The 24,376-nt window shown below is 40.1% G+C and overlaps 1 protein-coding gene across 1 annotated transcript; it reads left to right on the top strand.

The window, feature by feature from the left end:
* The first annotated feature begins 708 nt into the window (after window positions 1-708).
* LOC311004187 (rho GTPase-activating protein 6) lies at window positions 709-18,563 on the top strand. Its single transcript, XM_083996133.1, has 13 exons — window positions 709-891; window positions 10,903-11,062; window positions 11,428-11,496; window positions 12,458-12,720; window positions 12,929-13,124; window positions 13,755-13,810; window positions 13,913-14,063; window positions 14,194-14,342; window positions 15,805-15,981; window positions 16,767-16,864; window positions 17,130-17,392; window positions 17,531-17,617; window positions 17,710-18,563. Exons 1-13 carry the CDS (start codon window positions 745-747, stop codon window positions 18,273-18,275), a joined length of 2,382 nt encoding a protein of 793 aa, XP_083852259.1. The 5' UTR covers window positions 709-744; the 3' UTR covers window positions 18,276-18,563.
* The last annotated feature ends 5,813 nt before the right edge of the window (window positions 18,564-24,376 follow it).

Raw genomic sequence — 24,376 nt, 5'->3', positions numbered from 1 at the left:
GCCTTACGGTGAGGAAAAAAAAAAAGCATTTTGGTCAAGAGAGGACTGTGAATGTGGGCATAGTTCGTCCAGTGGGTTTATCATTAAGAGGGTGTCATAGTTCTTAACACAGGGTCATTTTAAAAGTTGTTTGTTTTGTTTTGTTTGATTTATCCTGCTTTGATAATGCTGTTTTTGTAAACCAACAACTGCCATCAGCCACTTAAATTTTAACAACAGTTTAATCAACAGTCTAAAACTTATCAAATTGTATTATCAGCTTACAAATAAGAAGCAACATTACTGTACATAATGCCCTAACAAAAAACTTTTTCACAGTTCACATTGGATATAGACTAAACATGGAATTATCTTAAACTCATGTTTTGATAATACAGTTATTGATTTTAAGCAAGATCTCAATTGTAAAAGGAAAGAAAAGTTGGCTACAGTTGTTTTCTCTGCAACTATTAATTCTAGGCGTCCAGAGGATTAACATTTATGGAGTGTTTTTCCTCTTTTATCCCAATTAAAACTTTGAGGAGGACGTACTGAGTCAGAGTCTCTGTGGGGGCGGAGGGGGGTCACGGGGGACAGCAGGCGCGGATTTCATAATAGCAGGCATGAAGACGCGCAGGGGACCTGCCGCTGCCGCTGCCGCTGCTGAGACACGCTGCCGCTCCTCCGCTCCGTTTGGATCTGTGTCAGAGAGATGATTATTTTTCTACACTTCTTTTTTCCACAACCCGACCAGCTGCAGTAGATATGTCCGCTCAAGGATTGCTAAGCACCGTTTTCTCGTGCTCCCTAAGCCCCAAAACTATTTCGAAGCGGAGGCTGAGACTGACCAGGAGCTTGGACCCGGCGTTGATGCGACATTATGGTACCGAAGCGGAAGAGACGTCGTACAAGGTCAGTGACCTGATGGCTTTATAAGACAGGTGATGCTACCTGTTATAAATACCAGACAGCAACTACAGACCGAGTCTTTTCTCTGGATAACTGGACTGGCGTAAAGTGATATTGATTATGATGACAGCAAATTTAGCAATGGAACTTTTAATGAACCGAGGGCTGGCAAACATCCCAAAACTTTCCTCTGTGTTAGCAGAAACAGCACTTTTATTTTTCTTGTACTCCTGAGAGCACACAGCCCGTACAGTAGACTTATTAAATTCCGGAAGTGTTTTGTAGCCCATAACCTAATGATGATGTATCCAAGTACCGGTAGTTACAGAACTGCCAATATTTCTCTTCTATCTTTAATGAAAAACGTTTATAAAAGTTGTTTTCTGCACACTTACACATGCATTGATTATTTCATTCTTTCAAATGGGGAAACAAATCGCGAGCGAATGTTGTTGCAACATCATCAAGTGTATGACTAACAGGACACACACATTAACTTTATGTGTGTGGACCTTTGATGCACCAGTTACGTTGCTGCGTCACTAGACAGCAAGAAAAAGGTGATTCAACTCATTCCTTTGGCTGAAGTGATGTCAGTAGAAACATCTGCTTGTGCTGACTTGCCAGTGTCTGTTGAAAGAGGTTTGACTGGAAAACCATGTCACAATTGGTAACTGTTGCTCACTAACAGCAACAAAAAAGCTAATTTCCCGGTATCATGACAGAAACTGGGGATGTGGTTGTAATGGTTGATGAACTGATAACTTCTAAAGCTGTTCAACTTGACAACAAACAAGGGATGTGTGCTGTGAATGTGGATCGCCCTTTACAAGACCATGAGCTCCCAGATACCCACAGTTTCCTCCAGCTGAGGCTTTTTGCTTTTATTATGTCATTTTAAAATTAAACAAAAAAAAACAACTTCAAATTGAGGACAAGAACTACTCTTATTATTAATCAATGTTACATTCATTTTCAAATGTAGATTAATGTCTTACCACACCGTGTAAAGCAGTAGCAGTATTCTTCAATAATTGTCCAAATGCACAAGCATTCCTGTTACAGTATAGCCAAACAAATCACCTTTGTTAATACTGCATGTTGGAACCTGTGCAAATGAAGAAACATTACTGTGTCCATGCTTTTCATCATCATGAGAAGGCGCCTCACTGCATCATTTAATTAGCAGAAACGAAGGGGAACATATTTTAAAAACACTAAATTACAATGGCCATTTGCAGTTATTTATTTTTTTATAATAGCTTTTACATTTACCATAGTCACATGTTCACAATTTGAGTAATTCTGCGCTGCTGCACTTAAGCTGGTCCTCATGGTAACACTGTTTGTTTAGTATAATGGAAATGTATTACAGATGTGACATTACAATAGGCTTGTAATGAATACCAGGTATCTGGTCTCTCTTTCGGTCATCGACCAGAGCGCACATCCCACGCCAGAGCACTTAGAAATGTAATCACAGCAAATATGAATGAAGCTGATTAATATTGAAGACAGCTCTGTGTCACATAGGATATTTAATGTGATTCATGACTTTGGGGAGTGCTTTTGTGCTGCCTACACCATTATGCTCAGAGGGCTGCTCTACAGCCTAGTTTTTCCGCCAAGCATTATAAAGCTGAAATCTAAAAGCACAGCTGCACAGTACTGCTGAGATTTACAGCTCCAACATGCCACTGAGAAAGACCATATAGCCACTTGAGCCAGTTGAGCTCAAGTCTTCGCTGGGAGATCTTTCCTGGAGACTCACATGACCACACTGTCGGCTTATACACTGACAGTGAGTAAATGGCTTATTCTATGCAAATGTCACCCCATGTCAGTAATGGAACTCACATTTACTGGGTGCACTGTGCAAATATCCAACCAGCAGTTCAATTAGAGACAATCGTATCTAAGATACAGTCACAGTAACACTGGTGAAGCCCGGCTGGCACTGTTTCTATACACATGTTGCTGCTGAACACACACACACACACACACACACACACACACACACACACACACACACACACACACACACACACACACACACACCTAGGCTCAGATTCTCTTTTCATGAGATACCCAACACAGGCCATCCAGACATCTTGTTGCAATGCATACTGTCAGAGCTTGCTAACATTAATAATGGGTATAATCAGTGAAAATATAGCGTTGCAATGTGTTTAGTCACACTATGATGTATATGATTCATATAATCAGGATGTGGCAACTCACTGTAGCATACTGTAATCCTGGCATGGAAACACACCCCTTCCCTTGTTTGAAAAGGAGTGTCAGAGTGGTATTTTTGATCTATGTTATAAATGACCTTGTGTTTTCCATAGGCTGAGTGTCACTGTGCTGTATTAGAGGTGTACTCACCCGGGGTCTCAGTAGTCTGAGCTGAGATGAAAAGCAGAGACATCTGGTTTACATGAAGAAAGCCTCAACTCTTATTTCTCACAGTACAGCAGCATGACCTGATCCTTGGCTACAGTCCCTCAGGCACATATTTCTTCCCACAGGAGACTGTCCGTTTGTATGGCATGGAACTAAACCTCCCTGGCCTTGCAACTGCAGCGCCACAGCATCCAGTTTGTGTCTGCAAGAGTAAAAACACACAGCGGGTCACATATAAACACAGGTGTAAGATCATTGTTTCACACTGGATCATTTTAATCTCATTTTCATGTACCCTTGTATCATTACGTAACTGGCATATATGATCTGCTTAGTGTCCAAGGGTATTTCCAGCCTCAGTAGCTGGATACTTACACTGACTAACCAGATTCAGTTCTCAGTCACTCTGTGAGAATACAGTATGAGTCTCCAGTAAGACAGTAGTGTATAACACTGTTTTTTTTCAGTGCTAAATAAGCTGATTGAAGAAGGGTATATTTACGATCTGGTTATTATTGAGGTAAAGTGTCTCTCCCCTAGGTCTCCTCCTTGTATCACACTCAGCAGTGCAGCAGTATCTTTGATCTGCATGGATATCCTGTGTACATCTTCCTGGCATTTCATGCTGGAGTAATGATCCTGAAGTATTTTGCACGCCCTTGAATATCATGTCAGTCGGCATTACTGCCCCACTGCGAGTCAGTTGGTGTTAAATATGAGTGCGGTGGATCATTATGTGCCTGCACTGGTAACGGTCATGTTTTAGATTCATTTAAACTGATTTTGTCTTTCATTTTGGCCTGTTATTCAACTACAGCCTCTGGATATGAAGGCCTTGGTGAGATTGGAAAATATTGCCCATGGTTAAAATCTGTCGGTAAGAGCAGAAGCCGAAGTATTTAACTGTCAGTCTGAGTCTTTTTTCTCTTTCTACACTCAGCTAATATTGTCCACATTAATTAGTGCCTCCAGGAGATGCTGCCTTTGAAAAAAAAAGAAAAACCCAGGCGGAGCGTAATGTAATCTTCGCTCATTTGATATGATGCAAAACACTTAAGAGAAATACTTTTGTTAGTCACTTTAAAATCCAGGATAGATATACTGTATGGCTGCAAACTATAGAATACTGTGTATCCCCAGTTGCTCAGGTTTCTCTTACAAAACTGCAGGAACTTATAAAGCCTTTAGAGGGAGTCATTTATCATTCTGAGGTAGTGATGTAGTCACTAAATGAGGACATTAATCAGGATTAAGAGTTTACGTGAGGTAGTACCCAAACATGCATAGATTTTGTATCCAGCAAAATGCTTAAGTTTTATAAAATATACACTTTTATCATCTTGTTGTTGTACAGGTCACCTCCATATTTTAGACCATTCTCTTTATCTCAGGCTGGAGGAGGCTGAATCTTCAGCTCTGTGATAGATGGAGGGACGGTGCTTCATATTTATCAGTATTACAGCGATTGTCTGGGTGTCAAATCTGAACCCAATCTGAATCTGAACCCATGCAGGGATCTGTCAATGTTTTGTATGCTCCATGTCATAAATGACATGTGCCTATAAATTAACATTCTAATTTGAAATGTTAGGAATAAAAATCAAAGTTTGATTCTGAAACAGAAAAGTGCAATATTAAGTTTCAACTGAGAAACCATGTTTTGTCATAAAACACATCTGAGTGTCCCATGACTCTTAGTGTATTGGCTGAATGAAGACCAATACAGATGCACTGTGTTGTTGTGTTTAGATGGGGAGTCTTTTTGCATTCCTCTGAGCTCCATGGAGGAGAGATGGCCTGAAGGAGAAGAAGGAGAGGAGAGAGAGATTGCAGGAAACTGAAACTGATTTATCTTACAAAGCCACTAAAATCTCACAAAAGGAAATTAACTTGGTTAAATGCAAGATGAAATATAATTCAATATAAATTCAGGAACTTTTCTGTCAAATCTTATCATGCTCCCTCTTTTGACTATCCTATCCTTTGTAATGATGAAGCTGAAAAAGTACAAAACCAAGTAAACTAGACACCAAACCTCCCACTGAAACCTATGCTACATATTACTAAGATACTGTGCAGCCTAAAGTGTTCCTAGAGTAAATGAGGATTTCTCCAACTAGAATCACATTTGAATCAGTTCTGTTTCCTGTTTATCATCACCCTGCACAACACTAACAAACCTCATTCCAGCAGTCCAGAAAGTAAAATCCACACAAAGCTTCTCCAGGATAATCCAGACATAATCTATAACAGACACACATGGAAAAGTAATATGACTTTGTTCAAATAATTCTCTACAACTCAAGATACAAGACCTTTAATCGACTGTAGGGTCTTTAATAGGTTCCCTTCAGCCACTGGTGCTCTATATAATACCCAATATATAGTACGGCCTCCTTGTAGAGGGGTTACCATGGTGACTGACATTATAGCTCTCCTGTTTAAGTACACCTCACTATGCTGCCACATCAGTTTGATTACCATGGTCAGCCTACACAGGTGTAAGGCAGAAAGCAGGACGCGTAACAGTGAAAACTCTGGTGGGCAATGTAGCCAGTAGTTCAAGCAAAACATGACAAGACAGGACAAAGGGTGGTGAATATACCAGTTACCCCAAATAACCCAATTACAACTTAAATATTGATATTGATCGCAGGTCCCCTTCATATTTGAGACCATTCCCTTTATCTCAGGCTGAAGGAGGCTGGATCTCTAGCTCTGTGATGGATGGAGTGACTGTGTTTTATTTTTTATCAGTATGACAGCCAATGTTCTGGGTGTCAGACTCTGAATCCGGGCAGGGGTTTGTCAATTTGTTTTGTTTATTCCATATCACTCTGTTGCCACATCAGTTTGATTACCATGGTCAGCCTGCACAGGTGTAAGACTCAGTGGTGTAGTCTATGTGATAGTCAGGTATACAGTAGCCTACGGTATACCCACTGAAAATGAACATTTCAGTAGCCTTCTACCAACTACAAATTTGGTCTACCAGCAGAACTGAAATCAGACCCAGCCAACTCTAAGCATTTTTAAACCCAGGTTAAAAACATTTATGTTTTCATGTGAGCTCTTTTAAAGAACTTTAAATCTGAATCTTGGATTGGCAGTCTAGTTTAGTCTAGTTTATGTTTTGTTTTTAGCACATTGAGTTGCCCCTTGGTATGAAATGCGCTGAATAAACAAAGCTGCCCTGCCTTGCCTACAACAAAACTATCTAACTATAGTCCATGTGTTGTATGAACAGCATGAACAGTATGCCCACTGAAACAAATTAGACTACATCACTCCACTTTAGACTTAAGACTCATACAATAGCCTACCCTGCTAGTAGCCTACATGAAAGCAGGAGGCACAACAGTGAAAACTGTGGTGGGCAATGTGGCCAGTAGGCCTACCAGTCAAAAGTTAAGACACATTTTCTAATAGGTCACTTTTACCATTGTTGTTTAAACATTTCTCGTTTCACAGTAATATTGTTGTTATCATTAATTATTTGTAGTCAAATCTTTTGATGTGACATAAAATAAACTTAAAAACGGACAGAACATTTTGAGGAGATATTAATATGTGAGTTGGTCAGAAATTTGAAACATCTTCCTACTTACTACCTATATCAATATGAGCTCTTCACTGACTTTACTGTTACTTTAATTACCGTCATGCAACTGATTATATTATCAACCGCCTGCTGAATTTAGAATTGTAGCATTTTTAGCAGCTTTTTTTCAGTTGTTTTAAACTGCCAACACACACCTACACACTAAAGAATTAATAAATTAAACATCTTACCTCTAAAGTGTTGATATTATTATACACCCATTGCATTGCTCCACGTACAGTTTGCAGTTTGTCTTTCTGTTCCCTGAGGACAGTGTAGAGATTTCCGCAAGACACACTTAGCGATATGTTAGCTTTTCTTGACAAAAAAACAACAACCAGTCAACAAGCTAAAGACGATAAAGTTTGAACTGATAATCGACATGGTATGCGTAATTCATTACAGCTAAAAATCTGTTCACTTTTCCTTTTTTGGGTTAACTCTAGATAGATTTGTGCTAAAAATAGATGTTCATTTCGTTTGTTTGTTGTTTGTTTACATTGTGCTGGTGAAACTTACGGCTCATCCTCGTTAGTTCTCCATGGAAACGGTGGGTGGTTGCTGAGGCTCATGGGTAATGTAGTATTTGCAATGCTCATCCGCTTTTCCCATCTGACTAATGTTATTTTTCTGTTTTGTAAACTGGGGGTTGAGCAAAACTTTTGTGACCACCCGTGTCCTCCTTCTCCCACCTGACTGAAATACGTCAGTCGAGAGACTAAACTTTACGTGCACGTCAGCACAGGTCACGTTGAAGTGCACGTTGTGAGCCCTGGGTCGAGACAGTAAAGAGCATGTCAGGCTTTATTTGTCTGGGGGGCGTTTAGTCTGAAGTTGAATGGCGTCGGCTAATTTTGCGGTAACTTGAGTGTTTGGATTTGAGGGGAAATGTCTCGTCCGTGGCCAGTCTATGTAGTGGGAGGTAAGCTTCTGCAACGGAGCAACACTCATTCTGTGAGTACCTGCTGTTTCTAGTTATGTTACAGGACAAAATGATTAACCACACATAAAAGAAATCCTGAAAGTTGTGTAGAAAATCAAGTTTAATTCGTGGAGAGGCTGAAAAAACTGGAGGGGCTTCGTGTCCAATTTGTTGTGTCACAATAAGTATAAAAATGCATTTATAAAAAATATACTGTAGCTATATATTATTGTTATTCATTATTATTATTTTTTTTTTGTCTTGTAATTTGATTGAAACCTCACCCGGGTCAAGTGAAGTCAACAGGCTAGCATATTGCCCACCATACTCTGCATGTTTTTGTAGGCTACAACTGTAAATAATGGAGATGTATTATTTGTTATTGTATGCAAAACCTTGAAAGCATAGGAAAAAATAGGATGTCTGATGTGAACGCTTGTCAAACAGTCTGCAGTGAACTCTGCAGAGCCCATTATTTATTTAAACAACAGGATATGAGTAATTGAATTGTTCTGGTACTGGTAGTTTCCGAGTTTTATAAGACACTCAGTGATATTATTGTTTTGACAGCACTTTTACATACTGTAGTGGTAAAAAGAAAAGAATAAATAACACAATGAGTGTAATATCTGAAAGCATTTGTGTTTTGTTGTTTAGAAGTCTAATCAACTAACATGTGCAGAGTGTGAGGACTCTTGTGGGAAACTTCACCCATAATGCACCACTGAATGGCTTTCTGGGTGTTGAAGAATATCCATCACCTCTCTGGAGCTAGTTCAAGTGTGGTTGATTGCTATAATCTGAGCTTTCAATCTTGCTATATTGTATGGACTACCTAGCACATTTCCTCTCATTGTATTCCAGGGAGAGCAAACAAAGGCTTTGTGTTTCAACAAGGCTTTGAATTAAATTTAGATGATGGTGCACAGCAGAGGGAAGTGTGTATATCCACTGAACCAGGAGTGGGGTTTAGAGGACTTACTGTTATATAATGATAATATAAATAAAAGATAAAAGACAAGCCATTGTTAAAATAAAAAACAAAATGATTAAAGTGAACTAAATTTGCAAATGTTAACACAACAAAATCAAGTGTAATTCAAGTCCATGTAAAGTCATATGAGGCATGTTGTTCTTAAGAGGCAGCCAAGACAAATGTAACCCATTTTCATTATACTGTAAGATGATAAAATATGGTTTTTGTCACTGACTGACCACCTTGATCATGAGTTCATTAAGATAAGAAGCAGTAACTTCATCCAGCTTTGACAATAACTGTTTCTGTAACAATAGCATGAGTATTTTTTATCTTGACTTATCCATCTCCCAACAATAGGTGACAGGCAAATTTGAATAATGTGTGAGTGATTTGGCACTAGAACATTATGGACATGATACACTCAAGCCCTCTATGATGATGGAATAATAAAAGGGGGATTTTGCATTAAAATGCTGTTCACACAATACTTGGAATTCCACAGAGAAAGTTAAAAAAAAATTGGTTTGAGGCAAAACTGTGGGAACTGTGAGTTCACCATCATATCAGATAGGAAGAAAGTTTCCACTCCCATATAGTCACACCAGAGGAATGTCTGACCAAAATGGGTGGATAACAACAAACATTACTCACGCTTTGCAATTAATGTTACTTGCAAAGTGCCAATGAAACGCTGCTTCTCATTCTTTGTTTTTTTGTTTGTTTGTTTGTTTTTGCAATTTCATCATCTGTTGCCATGCAAACATTTCGATAACTGGATTGAACTGTAAATAATGATTAGTTTTAGGACCGTTGATCAGACAACATATTGTGCTTTGATTGTGTTAACTTGGCATTTTCTGTGCAAAATGATTGATGAAATAATCACATGTTTCTGCAGTTAATGCATCATTTTTTCCCAACAGTATTGATACAGATGTATTTGATATTATATACCACCTGTGAAAGACCAAAGGGAACAAACAGACTAATGACTCTAATGACCACTTCCTTTTTTCAGTAAGCTAATCGCCAGTGACCCCACTGTATGTTTGTCATCACATGTCTAGTGCACTATATATGAACCAGAGGAAAGTGTGCTACAGAAGTACAGTCCTAATTCAGATTTAATAGGAGTGAGCCACTTTAGTGTAAGCCTTATCCTGATAATGAGTTACTAAGCCTCTTTGGAACATGGCTCATATGATTGGCTTGACTGTGCTGGATCAAAGCACTGTAATCTCCAGCATGGAGATGCTCAAAGGTTGAGGATTTCAGATCTGATTATTTGCACAGTCATTAGTACAGTATTAAACCCACATAATGGCTCATCGGTTTGCCAATGAAGTATTGATGATGATTGTTAAAATTCCTTATTGGTGATAGATCATTTCAAAGTATCCCCCAGTTATTTTTATTCCCATGTCTTTATTTAAACTTGAAAATCATTTACAGTGATTTCAAGCAAAAAATACACAAGAAGTATATCAATTTAAACAGTACAACTACTAAATAGTGGAAGTCCATTAAAACAGGTACAAACGAGTTAAAATGTTTGACTTTATGGCTTTAAAAAGATCAAGAGGAACCAACAAAAACATTTTAAAATGCTTTCTGTTGAGTTCCAGGAAGACAGTGCAAAGGAACCAGTTATGCAGCATCATGCAGTTGTGCACAGTCTGTACTCTCGCTGCTCACTCTGATAAGACAACTGATCCAATTCACCTTTTGGCTTTGAAAGGTTCTTAGACAAACTCTCTTACCAGGAGGCAGTGTTCATAATGTCAACAGCTCACAATTCCTGCTCCGACAATCAAAAAACCACAAAGTGTATGTGTTCAGACTGCAGAAAAACAATACAGTACAAGTGCTGCATGCTGACATCAAGAAGTTAATAGTATTTAGACACCTCTGAAAACAGACTGTCAGTTTGTGTCATGGGAAACAGCAGATGATTAATGTATTCACTTTGAGCTGACAAGTGAAGCAGAGATATCTGTCAGTTCATGCAGGCTGGGGGTCTGCACGGAGCGCGGCTGATCATTAACTTCAAATGTGACAGCAATGATAGATGTATCTGATATGTAGCGTGTGTGTGTGTGTCCTCAGGGTGACTTCACCTGGAACAGCGTGTCAGGACGCAGCGTTGGCCTGAAGCCCGTCCCTTTGCAAAGCCTCTCAGAGCTGGAGAGGGTTCGTCTCCAAGATGTGGCCTACAGAAGACTCCTCCGGGATCACGACCTGGGCTGCCACATCACCATCCCTAAATGTATTAATTTAAAATACACACACACACACACACACACAATAGGTTTCAAAAGCCTCTCAGATCCCTCTCTGTGTATTACTGTAAATCCCTTCTTACTGTATCTACAGTACCAAGTTGTTATTTTTCTCCCAGGCAAAAGCTTGTCACTGCATGATTTATAAAACATTTAGGAAAACAAACCACCACCTTTGATTTCATGTTGTGAACATGTCTACACTTACATTTTGGCTTACCCTTATATAGGGGTTATGAATGAAGATTCCAGCGCCACATTTGTTTGTTGCCAGCCCCTCTGATTTGTTTAGCTGTTTTAACATAATCATCTTATTAACAAGTGACCTGTGACACCTCTGCTTCTTTTTTAGGCCACAAGTCCAAGAAGTCACTTAGGAAGAAGCTGGACTCATTATCGAAAGAGAAGAGCAAAGATAAAGGTAATATGAGTCTATGTAGAGTCTAATTGGAGTCATGTACAGTTCAGTATGTTCAATTAGAGAGCAGTCTGACTTCGATTTGCCTTTTTCAGTGCCCTATCACGGTTTTATATAATAGCTGTGTAGAGGGAATTTCGGTGCACACCCTTAAAAATTGTCTCCAGATAAGAGTTTCTTATACCAACTAAGTCGAATTGCCAACCTTGTGAAGATAAACACAACTCGCTTTTTGGGAGAGCCACTGGGTGCTGTCAGAGTTTTATTCCCCCCCTTCCTCAGTTTCCAGCCTAGTCAGCCTGTGACACTTGAAAAGATACTCTGTGATCCTTTTGGCTGAAGCTGTATAGGCTCACTGAAGCAGACATCCTCAGCTGTTTATACCCACGGAGCACCGAGTGATCAGAATCTCCACAGTGCGGTAAAAGAAGTCTCAGAGGGAGCCGTGCTCCTCAGCCGCCACGCTGCCACACCCGCTGCTGCAGCAGCCCTGCCAGGGAAATGATGTTCTCTGTCAGACAGGCAGTTGAGGGGAATAACGAAAACAATCTTAAGTGGTGGCTCATTCATTACAGCCTGTCCTCCGGCATGGCCAGCCCCCTCTTTCCTCTTTTTCCGCCTTTGTTTACAAAGGCGTTTCAGAAAGTATGTACTGCCTGACTCTGAATACAGAGAGTGCACTTCAGAGCTCTGCTCTTAGTATTTCTCTAGTGACATTTATGTAGAGCAGCATTTATTTTAAAAGTCAACTTGAATGAATGAGCACAGCTTTGAACAGAAAATACTACAACTGTAAATCCAAATGGCAATATAAATGCAGTGTTTTCAATGTGATTTATAGTACAAGAGTGTATAATATGCTGACAGAACTAATATATCTAAAGAGTAATTTAACCTTTCCCAGTTGACTTGGAGCCAGCAAGATGAACTTTTAGTCCTCCTGTCTCCCCCCCTCCCCACACAGAGACCATGCCCCAGGCGTTTGGCATACCACTGTCGCAGGTCATTTCCAACGACCGCACACACAAGCAGCGGCACGATCCCCAGCGGGAAGAACACAGTGACCCCACCGAGCTGATGTTATCCTTCCTCAACCTCACCTCCAGTCTCAAAAGGAGAAACAAAGAACTCTCCAGCAGCACCTCTTCTCTCAGCTCCACGTCAGAGACGCCTAATGAGTCGCCTCTCCTGGGCACGCTGGACCGAGCCCCGCAGACACGCAGGAGGGTAGGTTTATCTGTCAATAAACGCTGACAGGTTTCTGTAGTGCAAGAGGGACTCTGCCTGGTGGCCCTTGCACAGTAGAATCCTCCTGCTGTTTATAACCTTTTCAGATAATCACTAATTAGGTGCGGGCGTTAAATGGCTGCATCTCATTTTTATCACTCACAACAGTCAGTGAATGTATGCTTGTTGTCACCCATCTTCTCGACAGGGTGGAGTTTCTGTGGATTGCATCACTGACCTTGACGATAACCAGTCTCGGCTCCTGGAGGCCCTCCAGCTATCGCTTCCAGAGGAGGCAGCTGGGAACAGGAAGAAGCGCCGTGACAAAAAACTCAGTCTCAACCCTATTTACAGACAGGTGCCCAGGGCCGTGGATCTCTGCTGCCAGCATCTGGAAAAATTTGGTACACATCATAAAAGTTCAGAATGAGCACTAGCAATACACTGCGCAATACCCCAGAATCAGGAGATGTAGTTGCCCAGACATTTCAATCCATTGAAATTCAAATTCAATTCAAATTCAAAAACACTTTATTTGCCCCTGGGGACAATTTGAAAAGAGCATGGAGGAGATTAAAAGACAACACATGTCACAGACTGAAGAACACAACAGTCAAAGGTCAACAAACACAGATAAAAAATTTTTTTTTAAAAACACACACACACAAAAACACAAGTATGGCCCCATAATTCAACATTGTAAAAAGTCATATTCTCATCTCCAGGTATGATCCAGATTCTTGCAAGAACCTAATAAGGATATATCCTGATTCTTGGGTTTTTTCAATTGTGTGAAAAATGCAGCATAGAAATGTACAGACCACTCTCTCTCTCTCTCTCTCTCTCTCTCTCTCTCTCTCTCTCTCTCTCTCTCTCTCTCTCTCTCTCTCTCTCTCTCTCTCTCTCTGTAGGAAATAACAATATAGCAACAAATGGAGTTTGGTCTTAACTTTGCAAATCACACAATTTAAATGTCTTGGAGGCTGAGTGTTAGCCACAGTATTGGCACTGAGAGCATCTCTGTCTTTGCTTAGGCCTACAGATGGTAGGAATTTTCCGTGTCGGGAGTTCCAAGAAGCGAGTACGCCAGGTAAGATTAGAGATGGTTAGCATTAAAGCATGTCTGCGCTGAATAAATAAATTGCATCGAATTGCATTTTTTCTGCATTAACCGTCTCAATATTTTATCCAGCTTCGCGAGGAGTTGGACCAGGGATGGGAGGTTCGTTTGGATGAGGAGCACAGTGTCCATGATGTAGCTGCATTGCTGAAAGAATTCCTCAGAGACATGCCAGCTCCACTGCTGACAAGAGAGCTCTACACAGCTTTCATCAACACAATGTGTGAGGAGAAAAGACATACTGCATACACACATGCACAAACACGACTCACGTCAATGGCTTGCAGAAGGATTCATTTACGACTGATGTCAACTTTTTGGATTGTTTTTCTGTTTTGTTTTTTTTGCTGCAGTGTTGGATCATTCAGAGCAAGAGAGTGCCATCCAGCTCCTGACATTTCTGCTTCCTGCCTGTAACAGTGACACGCTGCAGCGTCTCCTCTGCCTGTTGTCCACTGTGGCTGCGCATGCTGAAGACAGCCTGGATCGTAATGGCCACGAGGTAAAGAGACTGGACGTTCTTTGATGGCAGTGTAACAACCAGTGCAGAAGCAGAAACCTGTGATCTGTAACGAGATGTGTTTCCGACTCATTTTATACACATGAGGCAGCACAAGACGAGGTGTCAATATTTCCACCCTAATTGGGTCTCTGATCTTGTAATGAAATGAAACATCTGAGGACTGTAGGCAGCCCGCCAGATATTCTGACACTTGCCGATTTTCCACTAACAAGCTCAAACAATATGTTTAGGAAATGGGCAGCCATCGCAGAATAATACCAAAATTTTACAAGTTTAATGCGATTTTGATGAATTCCCACGGCAAACAAAAGGCAGTAAGACAGATGTCTGCTACACCTGCAGCTTCTGATTTCAAGTCCTGTGCCCGGCGCAGCACCATTACACATCATGATCCATTGTGGGCGCCTAGATTAAATGATGCACAGCCGGCAGCACCCTGCTTCACAATAAACACACAGAAAAAAAAATGTGCCTCTGCAAACATCATGCTCCTCAGTCATGATTTGTTATTCGTTGTAAATGGGAAGTAGAGAGAAATTGTTCCCAGAATGCATCTCCATAATGTCACAAAGTTTATCTCACCGGGGACCATATTCGCATCTTTCCCCCCCGCATCCACCGGATAATTATATTTTTCTATTTCACAAAGCCTATCTGGACTTTCTGCTTGATTTGGTGAACCGTTTTTGTCATGCACCACTTTATGGCAGAATAGTGGGATTATATGAGATTGGAGATAAATCATGTGAGAGTATAATAATGATTCATCATCGTTATCGCCATTCCCACATTTCTATATTGACTACACATCGAACTCATCGCCCTCATGCACATGACCTTGCACTTGCCATCATGATTCTGCTGCTAAACTTTGGGCCCTAAACTCCCTTTGTGTTAATCTTACTTTTTGATAATAGTCACAATGGAGGTTAATAGTTTCCCACGCATTAAAAAAAAAAAAAAAAAGTTTATTCTTGGCCTCAGCCCTTGAGCACACATACTGTAATTTTGAAGGAAAGGTTCGCTTGGTCTCTTTGAACGATTGATGGTGACAGGCCTGTATTAGGTACCCAGGACATTCCCAACTAGTCCTGGGAGGTCACCAGGAGACGACTTTTAATACGACAATTACTCCTCGTTTTCATTCCATGGGTAGATTAAAAAAAATCTCTTGTAAAAATTGTCATTTTTTAACATAAATCGTTTGGGAAAAAAAAAACATTTCTTGTAACAGTGAGATTGTCTTTGGGTAATTAGAGGTTACTTGTTTACTGACAAAGCTGCTGAATAACATTATTGGCTAAACATTAACACATTTCCATCAAAGAAATGGCTCTTTTTTTTTTTTTTTCTTTTTTTGACAAATTTGGTTGGGTGTTTACAGTGCATGACTGTTAACTGAGTGTCCAGACAAATATCATATGTCCTCTGTTTTGTTCAGATAACAGGAAACAAGATGACATCACTGAATCTAGCCACCATCTTTGGACCCAATCTCTTACATAAGCAAAAGAAAGACAAAGAGTTTGCAGTGGAGAGTTTTGCCCGGGCAGAGGAGAGCACATCCATCATCAGCGTGGTCCAAGCAATGATCGATTCATATGATACGCTATTTATGGTAAGCCGAGCTCACTGCGAACAAAAAAGGCATGTAAACAGTTAAAAGGAAGCCCTGGGTTTAATCAAACAATCTTAAGGTCTTAGTCAAGTCTTTTTTTGGCAACAAAGAAAAAAAAAGATTTTATGAGAAATTTTTTAGCTCAATAGAGCGGAACCTCTTAATGAAATGTAAACATTAGTTTTATAGGTTTTGATAAGAACTAAGCATCTGCAGTCGCTTATAAAACAAAGTAGTATAACAGAAAAACAATCTGAAAAAGCAATTTGTTTCTCATCCCTGAACCTTGTTAAATTAAGTTTTTTATTGAATACTCTTTTTATTGCATCACAAGCCTCACTAGAGAGGTTAACAAGTGTCGTTCCAGCCTCTGTTCTGTTTATAGACAATGATTAGAAGCAAGGGTATCCACATAATTCTTTTTACCAGGAACTTAAGTGCAGATGCACGCACAAATGCACCTATTGGAGTATCTGAAAATTATCTCTTAAGGAAGCCAATAAAAGCCCCTCAGATATTTTCTCAAAGTCATTAATTCTGTAATTCTGAATGCTGTTCATTATTCTCTCCTCATACCATACAAACACCATGCTATCCCTGTTGCAGTACATACTGCATTAGACATAATACTGTAAATACCAGGAATAGAAAGCTGTAATTCACCAAATAAACAGGGACAGTGATTCATTACAGATGTGAGTAATTAATTAAAATAACAGAGAATACAATTTTACAGCTGTCATGCTTTATTATGGGATTCAGTGAAATGGTTCTGCTTCCCTCAGGTTCCTGCTGACCTGCAGAATGAGGTGCTGATGAGTTTGCTTGAGACTGATCCTGATGTTGTGGATTACTTGCTGCGAAGGAAGGCGTCTCAGCACTCGTGAGTTTCCACCTTTTGTCCCATTGTGTGTATGTTTGCTCCAACCATGTGTGTCTGTGCGTGCGTGCGACGTCTTCCTGCCTAAGCAACTAAATGATCTAAATGAAGCATGTGCGTTATAATTCATGACTTACCCCCCCTTCCCCTCTGTTATATGTTTTTATAAGACAGCGTGCTTTTCTCAGAACATTACTTTCCATCTGCCTGCAGCTTATAGCAGCAGTAGGTTAATGTAATATTTATTGTGCTGTTTGTGTTTGTGCAGAGATCCAGGCGCTCTGAGAGGGGAGGAGTCCTTCTCTCTGACTGAGCGATGCTTGTCCAGTGACTCCATCAAGGCTTCAAGCGGAGAGGTGTCTCCCTATGACAACAATTCGCCTGTCCTGTCAGATGGACCGCTGTGGAAATACCCCGAGGACAGCAGTCCACTCTCAGACAGAGTTTTCAAACTTTCTGGGCAGTACAAACACAGTGGCAATTCAAAAGATGGATCCGGCAGCACCTCCCCTTCGCTTTCTACCAACAAAGGTTAGCACAGTTGAATATAAAGTGTATTTTTAAATGTTGAATTATTTTTTTAATCTGTGTCCATCATAGCCTTAATAACATAATAAAAAAAACATGTGGTCTGTTAAACTATAGTGTTTTTTTTCTGGTTTCTGTTAGCGGCCTCAACTATCTGTGACAGTGACCCTTTCTGGGACACTTGGCAGGAACTGCTGAGCAGAGATTTCCCTGACAATCACATCACTGGTAACTACAAGCTCTTTACATGTTGTTGCGGATTGTCTTTGAGGTATGTGATGATGCTGGATGTTCAGTAAGTGATTTTTTTTTTCTCACAGGTTCCCTTGGAGACATGTCAGAATGCGAGTCGTATGGATCGTCAGAGGGGCTGAGCAGTCACCAAGGTAACCACAAGTTGCCCATCAGACCAACACAAAGCTCATTGGGCGTGCAGGAATGCAGGCCACACCTCCCAGTGGCTCGGAGCAGCAGTGGTCCAGAGAGTGACCAGAGAGGAGAGACGCAGTCAGAATCATCGTTACATCAGAGACGACTGAGCGGCCAATCAGGAGCTATTAGCTCAGAGAACCTGACAGCAAGGACGAGACATCCTGCATATCCCTTATTTCAGTCCAGGACGGATAATTTGTCTCACCTTCACTACTCTGGACCTTTGAGAGAGACCCATATTTCTCACTCCACACCCTCCCTCTTCATGTATCAGTCTGACCCCCAAACTCCACAACAGTTCCAGCAGAGCCCCTCTTCCCAGACTGTGGACACTGCCTCTGGACGTGGACAGGAAAAGGGCCCTGGTGCACCGGACTGGCAGACAGAGAGGTGGCATATATGGCAGATACTGTCAAAAGAAAACGCAGACGCCCTGCCGGAAACATTGGTGTGATGCACTCTAATACTCTGATGAACTTAAGTTAACGCGTCACATCATCCGAGGCTGACACGCACCTATTTAACTATAATAACACTTAATGCTTCTTTCATCTTCAACAGACTGACAGAACTTTGCACCAACTTTCTCTTAGATGTGTTTAATTGTTATTTTGCATAAGTGTTAAACTGTACGTATTATTATTATTATTGTATGTAAACATGATATAATGATTGTTTTGTGTATTTTTGTATGTTTTTTGTAGTTTGTTTTAATGTATTTTAGTCATGAAATACACAGCGATTGCAACACGACCATGAACAACTTTTATATTAGACTTGAATGTCATAATTAGACTTGAATGTTATTAATGCTTGATTGGAAGCCATGAATGTTTTTTTTTAATGCTGAATGTAAAAATAAAATGTTTGTGTTGTAATGTTGCTTTAAATGTGTAGTTCCTTCATCTACTGAAGCTATTGAGTTTTGTTCAAGGCTCTAAGTGCAATCTTCAATATTTCAAGAATTACAGCCTGAGGGAACGTCTTCTAATTTGATTCAGACTTTCTCTTAACCTCAAGGATGAACTGATTTAGATTTTCGCGGTCAAGGTTCGAGGTCACCATGACTTCAAGTCTGTCCCAGTCTTGTTAGCGTGCTGTTATCAGGAACTTCTGGAAGAAATTTCATTACATCTGGGGCAAATGTTCAGCTGAACTCAAGGTTGAACTGATTATAATTTGGCGGTCAAAAGTTCACTTTGGCCTCATGTAACACATTTTTAACTCAAGAATTTGTGTTAATAATGACAATTTTGATGCAAATTATAATGGGAATAAATTATAAGGTATAATGACATTTATATCCAAACAGACCATATATAACACATATTGTATTTATTTATATAAATATCAATGTTGTTCCATTGTCTACATACATGTCTACATATATATATAAACTGCTGCAAATAATGCAAGTAAAGTCAATTCATAATAGAAAGAAAAATGGAGCCCATGATGAGTTCTCTGTGTGTCTCCATTGCATCCCAGCAGGTAACTAAAGCTGTTTTCATTCTGTGCTTTTATTTCCATTTGGTACGTATCATTTTATACTTTAGGAGGCAATTGGACTATTTTCCCCAGGAGGGTCTTTTGAGGAATGGGCATGAATTAAAAATCAAACGGTAAGTTAACTGCCCAGAACACAAAGAAATAGTTCCCTAAACTGACCACAAGGGGGCAGAATAAGACCAGGAAAAAAAAGTCTTCTTTGATTGTTGGTTTCCCTGCTTCTTCAAACTGTTACCCACAGAGCATAATGCTGATGTGAGTCATTACACTCTGAACAGCTGTTTCATTCTAAGGAACCACTATGGATGATGACTGTTTTGGTTTGTTTTTACAAGCCCTGATTGCTTTTGAAAAGCATATTTTGTTCTATCCACATTAATCTAGCTTAATGCGGATGAACATGAGAAATGTGAGCTGTGATCATAGTATAAAAGAAAATTTAACAATAAGGTAATGCACCAGAACAGCAAGGAGTACTCATAGTAACCGTGCAATAATGCAGAAAATGTCTGCCATTACAGATACTTTAAAGAAAGTGTTGGAATGTGTATTTGAGGATATAACAGTGATGGAAACAGTTGTGTTCGCTGCAATTGTGCGATTTGATAGACTGCATTATTTTTTTGAGTTTTCAAGTGTCAAGCACTTCCATTCATTTGGCAGGTGCCTTTATCCAATGAAATGACTTACAAGTGATGAACAACACTCAACCTTCTGTAGAGAGAAGACCTTGCAGTAAGCACGAAGTACTGAATCTTTTCAACAGGACAAAGGGCAAGAAGACTAGGTAAAGAAGTGCACAGTCAGAGTAATGTAGACATGTATGATTAGGGTGTTAAAGGTGTTAGGAGAGGAGGTGCTTTTGGAGGAGCTGAGTCTTCAAGAGTTCCTTTGAGACAGAGACAGTCTTGTTCTGATAGCAAAGTCATAAGTAATCTGACTATGTTTTGACAGTAAACCTTCTCACCCTGATATTAAACTCTTCCCATGTTAAACAAAGCCAGGGGATTTCCTCCTCACCGCAATTTTGTGGTTCAACTTCCAGGGCCCCTATCTGGCTCCACAGCTGTTTGAGCCAAGTCGTATCTGGCCACCACTCAGTCCCGTTCCGACGAGACCAAAGACACAGAACAGGATGTCTGGATGCACTTTTGTATCTGCACCACAAATGGACTGGTTTGCCTTCCCAATATCCCATCAAATGTCCAATCTATTAACAGGCAAAAGATGTTGGAGGGGGGAGGGGGGAGGGGCAGCCTGGAGATGCTTTTCTTTTTTATTCTTCATTTGTGACCAGCCTCCTGAAAGCAAAGAATCAAGATCAAATATTCAATTTCGTATCTTATCTGTGCAGCACTGATGGATGTAAAATGATCCTTTGGCAGAGAGCTGCAACTGTTCCCAACAGGGGGTCCATCCTGTCTGGGTCCGCTCACTGGCATCAGGAGCAGCTGCAGGGAGGACAGAGGAAGGTCACAGCTGAGATGAGGCTGAATGTCAAGAAGCAAGAGAGAGCCTTGGCCCTGGGGTTTCAAGGTCGACATTGATATACAAATCTCTGCTGAACTGAAATAGAGCGCAGTGGAGCTCATTAAGGTGTTGCAAGCACAAAACACATTCAAAGCAAAAGCTACAAAGCCTCAGTGCATTTTCTGCCATCACAGATACCAAACCCTGAATGCCTCATATATAAAGACTGCTTTTCAACACTCTCTGACTTTGCTACAGCATCCAAGAGTGGACCTAAATCCCAAAATTTTCTCCTGGCTTACTGTTGATGTTTTGAAATTTAATCTTGCGAGGAAAAAAGGGGGTGGGGGAGTGGATTTTACCTTTAAGGCAAATAAATGTACTGTCTGTCACTGTTGCATTAAGTTTATATGCTGCATTTGCATTTTGAAAAGTTGAGACAAGAAGCTATTTCTTGCTGATTTATGATTCCACTCCCCCTCCATTGTATCTGAAATGTATTTCTGCAGCCTTTGTTGAGGGGGACGAATACTATACAGCAATAACGTATATGACAATAATGAATGAACACGATGTCCATCATTTCAGTAATGGAAAAATGTGAAATACAATAGTCAGCAGACTATTAATGAGTGCAAGAGTGACACAGGGCCCAGATGTCAATAAGAGTGGCTTATGGGAGTCATGGTCATGACTGGGTAATGAAGTTTATTTCAAGAAAAAAAAATGTTCAAGATTAAAGGATTAGCAGTGATTGCATTAAGCCTCTCAGCTTAGTGCAGTTCAACACTTCATGAACGAAATGTGAAGTTTTAGATACCAAGTGTTTCACTGATAAGACAAGTTTAACCAATTTGGTGCAATTTTCAACTCGCTTTAGATTCAGAGTGACTCTTCACTCTTGTTTGGTGTGGTGGGTGGTGGTGCTAGTGGTTTGTAGTCCTGGGGTTTGAAGTAGTGTTTAGATTTCTTTTGTTATTAATTTAATTTAATTTCAGGGCTTTCCAAATCGATTCAATCGATTCATCTGTTTATATCTACAAGAAACATTTTCTCCTCTCTCCTGTTTTTCTGCCATCTCAGTGGAGCAATACCAGCCTGTGTTTATGCAGCCCACCAAATCTCATTTAATTCACCTCATCTGCTCTGCCTCATGCTCCTGTTGGGACACATTTGATTAATATTTCTCCTTCTTTTTTTTGAAACAAGGATCAAATTTCGCCCCGGAAAATTGGTAGAAAACATGTTTCTTTCCATTTTGTTGTTTGTGTTCAAACGATCTATGTACATGTGGCACAGGCTATAATACAACATGTCAGTAGCGTGCCCATGTGGCCGCGCTGTCCCCATGCGCCCCATGGCTTTTAGTGCACACATTGCCAACGATGTTTTCCTCTACTCTCCTTGAGTTCACATGATACAAGGCAGCTGCTCAGCTGGGATGCAGGCTGTGTATCGGGTGGGACATGGGATCAAGTTGGGTCAACCTCAATATGTCAGATCTTTGGCAGGCTGGCCAGGGAATGATTCACCATTTAAGTCGTGTTAACAGCATGCATCCAGGACAACCACCAAAATGCAGCTTGCAACAGGCAGTTTTTTTCTTGTCAGTTGCGCAACAAACAGAAAATTATGTGGCTGAAACCGTGACTCAACAGTGCAACATCAGGAATTAAACCGTCCAGATGTTCTCCTGTAAAGCTTATGCTTATCAAGCTTGTTTTATGAGACAGCCTTGCACACATACTGATCCAATCTGGTTTCATATCATATTACTTTTTTTTATATTGTTATTTATTTGTTTTTTTCTGACTGTCTGTCATTTAGCTGGCACATTGCAAAGCTGTAGCTAAAGCATGTGTGTGGGTGAGAGAGAGAGATATAAGATAATATCTCAACCTGACTTCCAATGTGCATTTTGCAACTCATAAGCCACAGAGCTATCATGTGAAATGAGTTCCACATTCAGAAATCGTGCAAAAAGGTGATGGAAACAATAATACTCTCAACACTTTTGTTTATATATTTTTGCTGGGAAATAAAAGTGATCATTACCAGAAAAAAAAAATCAATCTGCTGAGAGAAACAGTTCTCAGCAGGCTGTAATGTTTGTTAAAATTCCATAATCCTCCCATGTACTCTGATTGCGAGAGAAGCTGCTGCTCAGACACATAGCATTAAATCGAGCTTCAAACATATAATCAAGCCTTTTTATGCATCAAAGAAAATGCCAGCAGTTAATAATTAAGCAGAGGATCGACCTGGGTAATTATCAAAGAAGCGACTTCAAAAAATATGAATCCGTACCAAGAGTTACAATGCAAACACACAAACACTTGGGAACAGGGCTGCATGTTTTATCAACACCTTTAAATTTCCACACTTTAGTCCCAAAGAAGACGAGCAAGCAGCAGCAGGAGCTCTCTCTCTGAACCCTCTTCCCACTGCGTCCTCTAGTTTCCTGCCGGCACATTTCTTCCTCTGTCTTGGTTTCATCTTTAGTCCCTTTGGTATTAATTTTCAGATATGATTTCAGAAACGTGCTGATATAGCAGAATCTAATAATATGCCATCTCATACTTGTCAGTCCATCTTTTCTTTGGTCCTGCTGTCCCCCCCCCCCCCCCCCACAGCTTCCACACAGACATGCGTTGCACTGATTTCCAGGCCGCTGAGGGAAAAAAAACCTGTCATTATATTCTTTGCAGTGAGTTGTTGTAAATGTATAAAGACACTGCAGCAACCATGATCACCATAACAATCACCCAACAACAACCAAGGTTTCCCTCAAAGGTTCCCAAAAGATATAAACCACCAAAATGCAAACAATTTCAACTCTGTCAGCTGGCATTTGTAATTTCCAAACCTTTTTCTAGTTTTGATCTTGAAGTGTGCAGATTTCTCACCCAGAAAATACACTGAGATCACAAAAGATACACACAACACTAACAAGAATGGTCAGTTGTCAGTCGTACAATGTGGATCGATCAAAATACTATAGTTACATTGCAGGTGATTAAATGGTAACTTTGAAAGGAAGAAAAAAAGACCAAGTGTTTAAAACATCCATATGTAATGAGACCGAGCCCAATTTAAAAATCTTTAGAAGTTAATTCCAGGTGGAAGGAACATGCAATTTAAAAGCTGTCTTTCCTTGGTTTGAGTGAACCTGACTTTTTTATCAAGTGCAAGCTGTTATTGAGTAAACTTTAATGAGTATTGACTTCCCTGTGGAACAGGGTTACAAAGTATGAAGGCAGCTTATTAATAATTAAAAAAAACACAGATACCTCATAGGAGGAAGACCTTCAAACACAGCAGCGATGACTTTGTTTAAAATGGTTTATTATATTTATATTATATGTTTATATATTTATTATAATTTAAAATTTGTTCCATCATAATTTACATAACTGGCACCACAAACATGTAAGTAAGTGGCCTTTCTGTGGCTTCCTTCCTGTGATGCTGTTCCCACAAGGCCAACGTGCCAACAGTCTGCTGAGTGATCACCTAATCTGAAGATGCTCCATTTTTACATCAGTGTCAGCATTATGAAACAAAATTTCAAAAAAC

This window comes from Trachurus trachurus (assembly GCF_905171665.1).
Source record: "Trachurus trachurus genome assembly, chromosome: 21".
NCBI classification, from domain to species: domain Eukaryota; kingdom Metazoa; phylum Chordata; class Actinopteri; order Carangiformes; family Carangidae; genus Trachurus; species Trachurus trachurus.
This window is presented reverse-complemented; position numbering and strand designations above follow the sequence as displayed.

What these genes read in the sequence shown, in the direction of transcription:
- LOC311004187 (XM_083996133.1), top strand. Translation starts at nt 745, where the DNA reads ATGTCCGCTCAAGGATTGCTAAGCACCGTTTTCTCGTGCTCCCTAAGC. An exon ending in AGCTTTCATCAACACAATGT is followed by an intron (nt 14,064 to 14,193) that starts GTGAGGAGAAAA and finishes TTTTTGCTGCAG; the next exon opens with TGTTGGATCATTCAGAGCAA. An exon ending in TTCGCTTTCTACCAACAAAG is followed by an intron (nt 17,393 to 17,530) that starts GTTAGCACAGTT and finishes GGTTTCTGTTAG; the next exon opens with CGGCCTCAACTATCTGTGAC.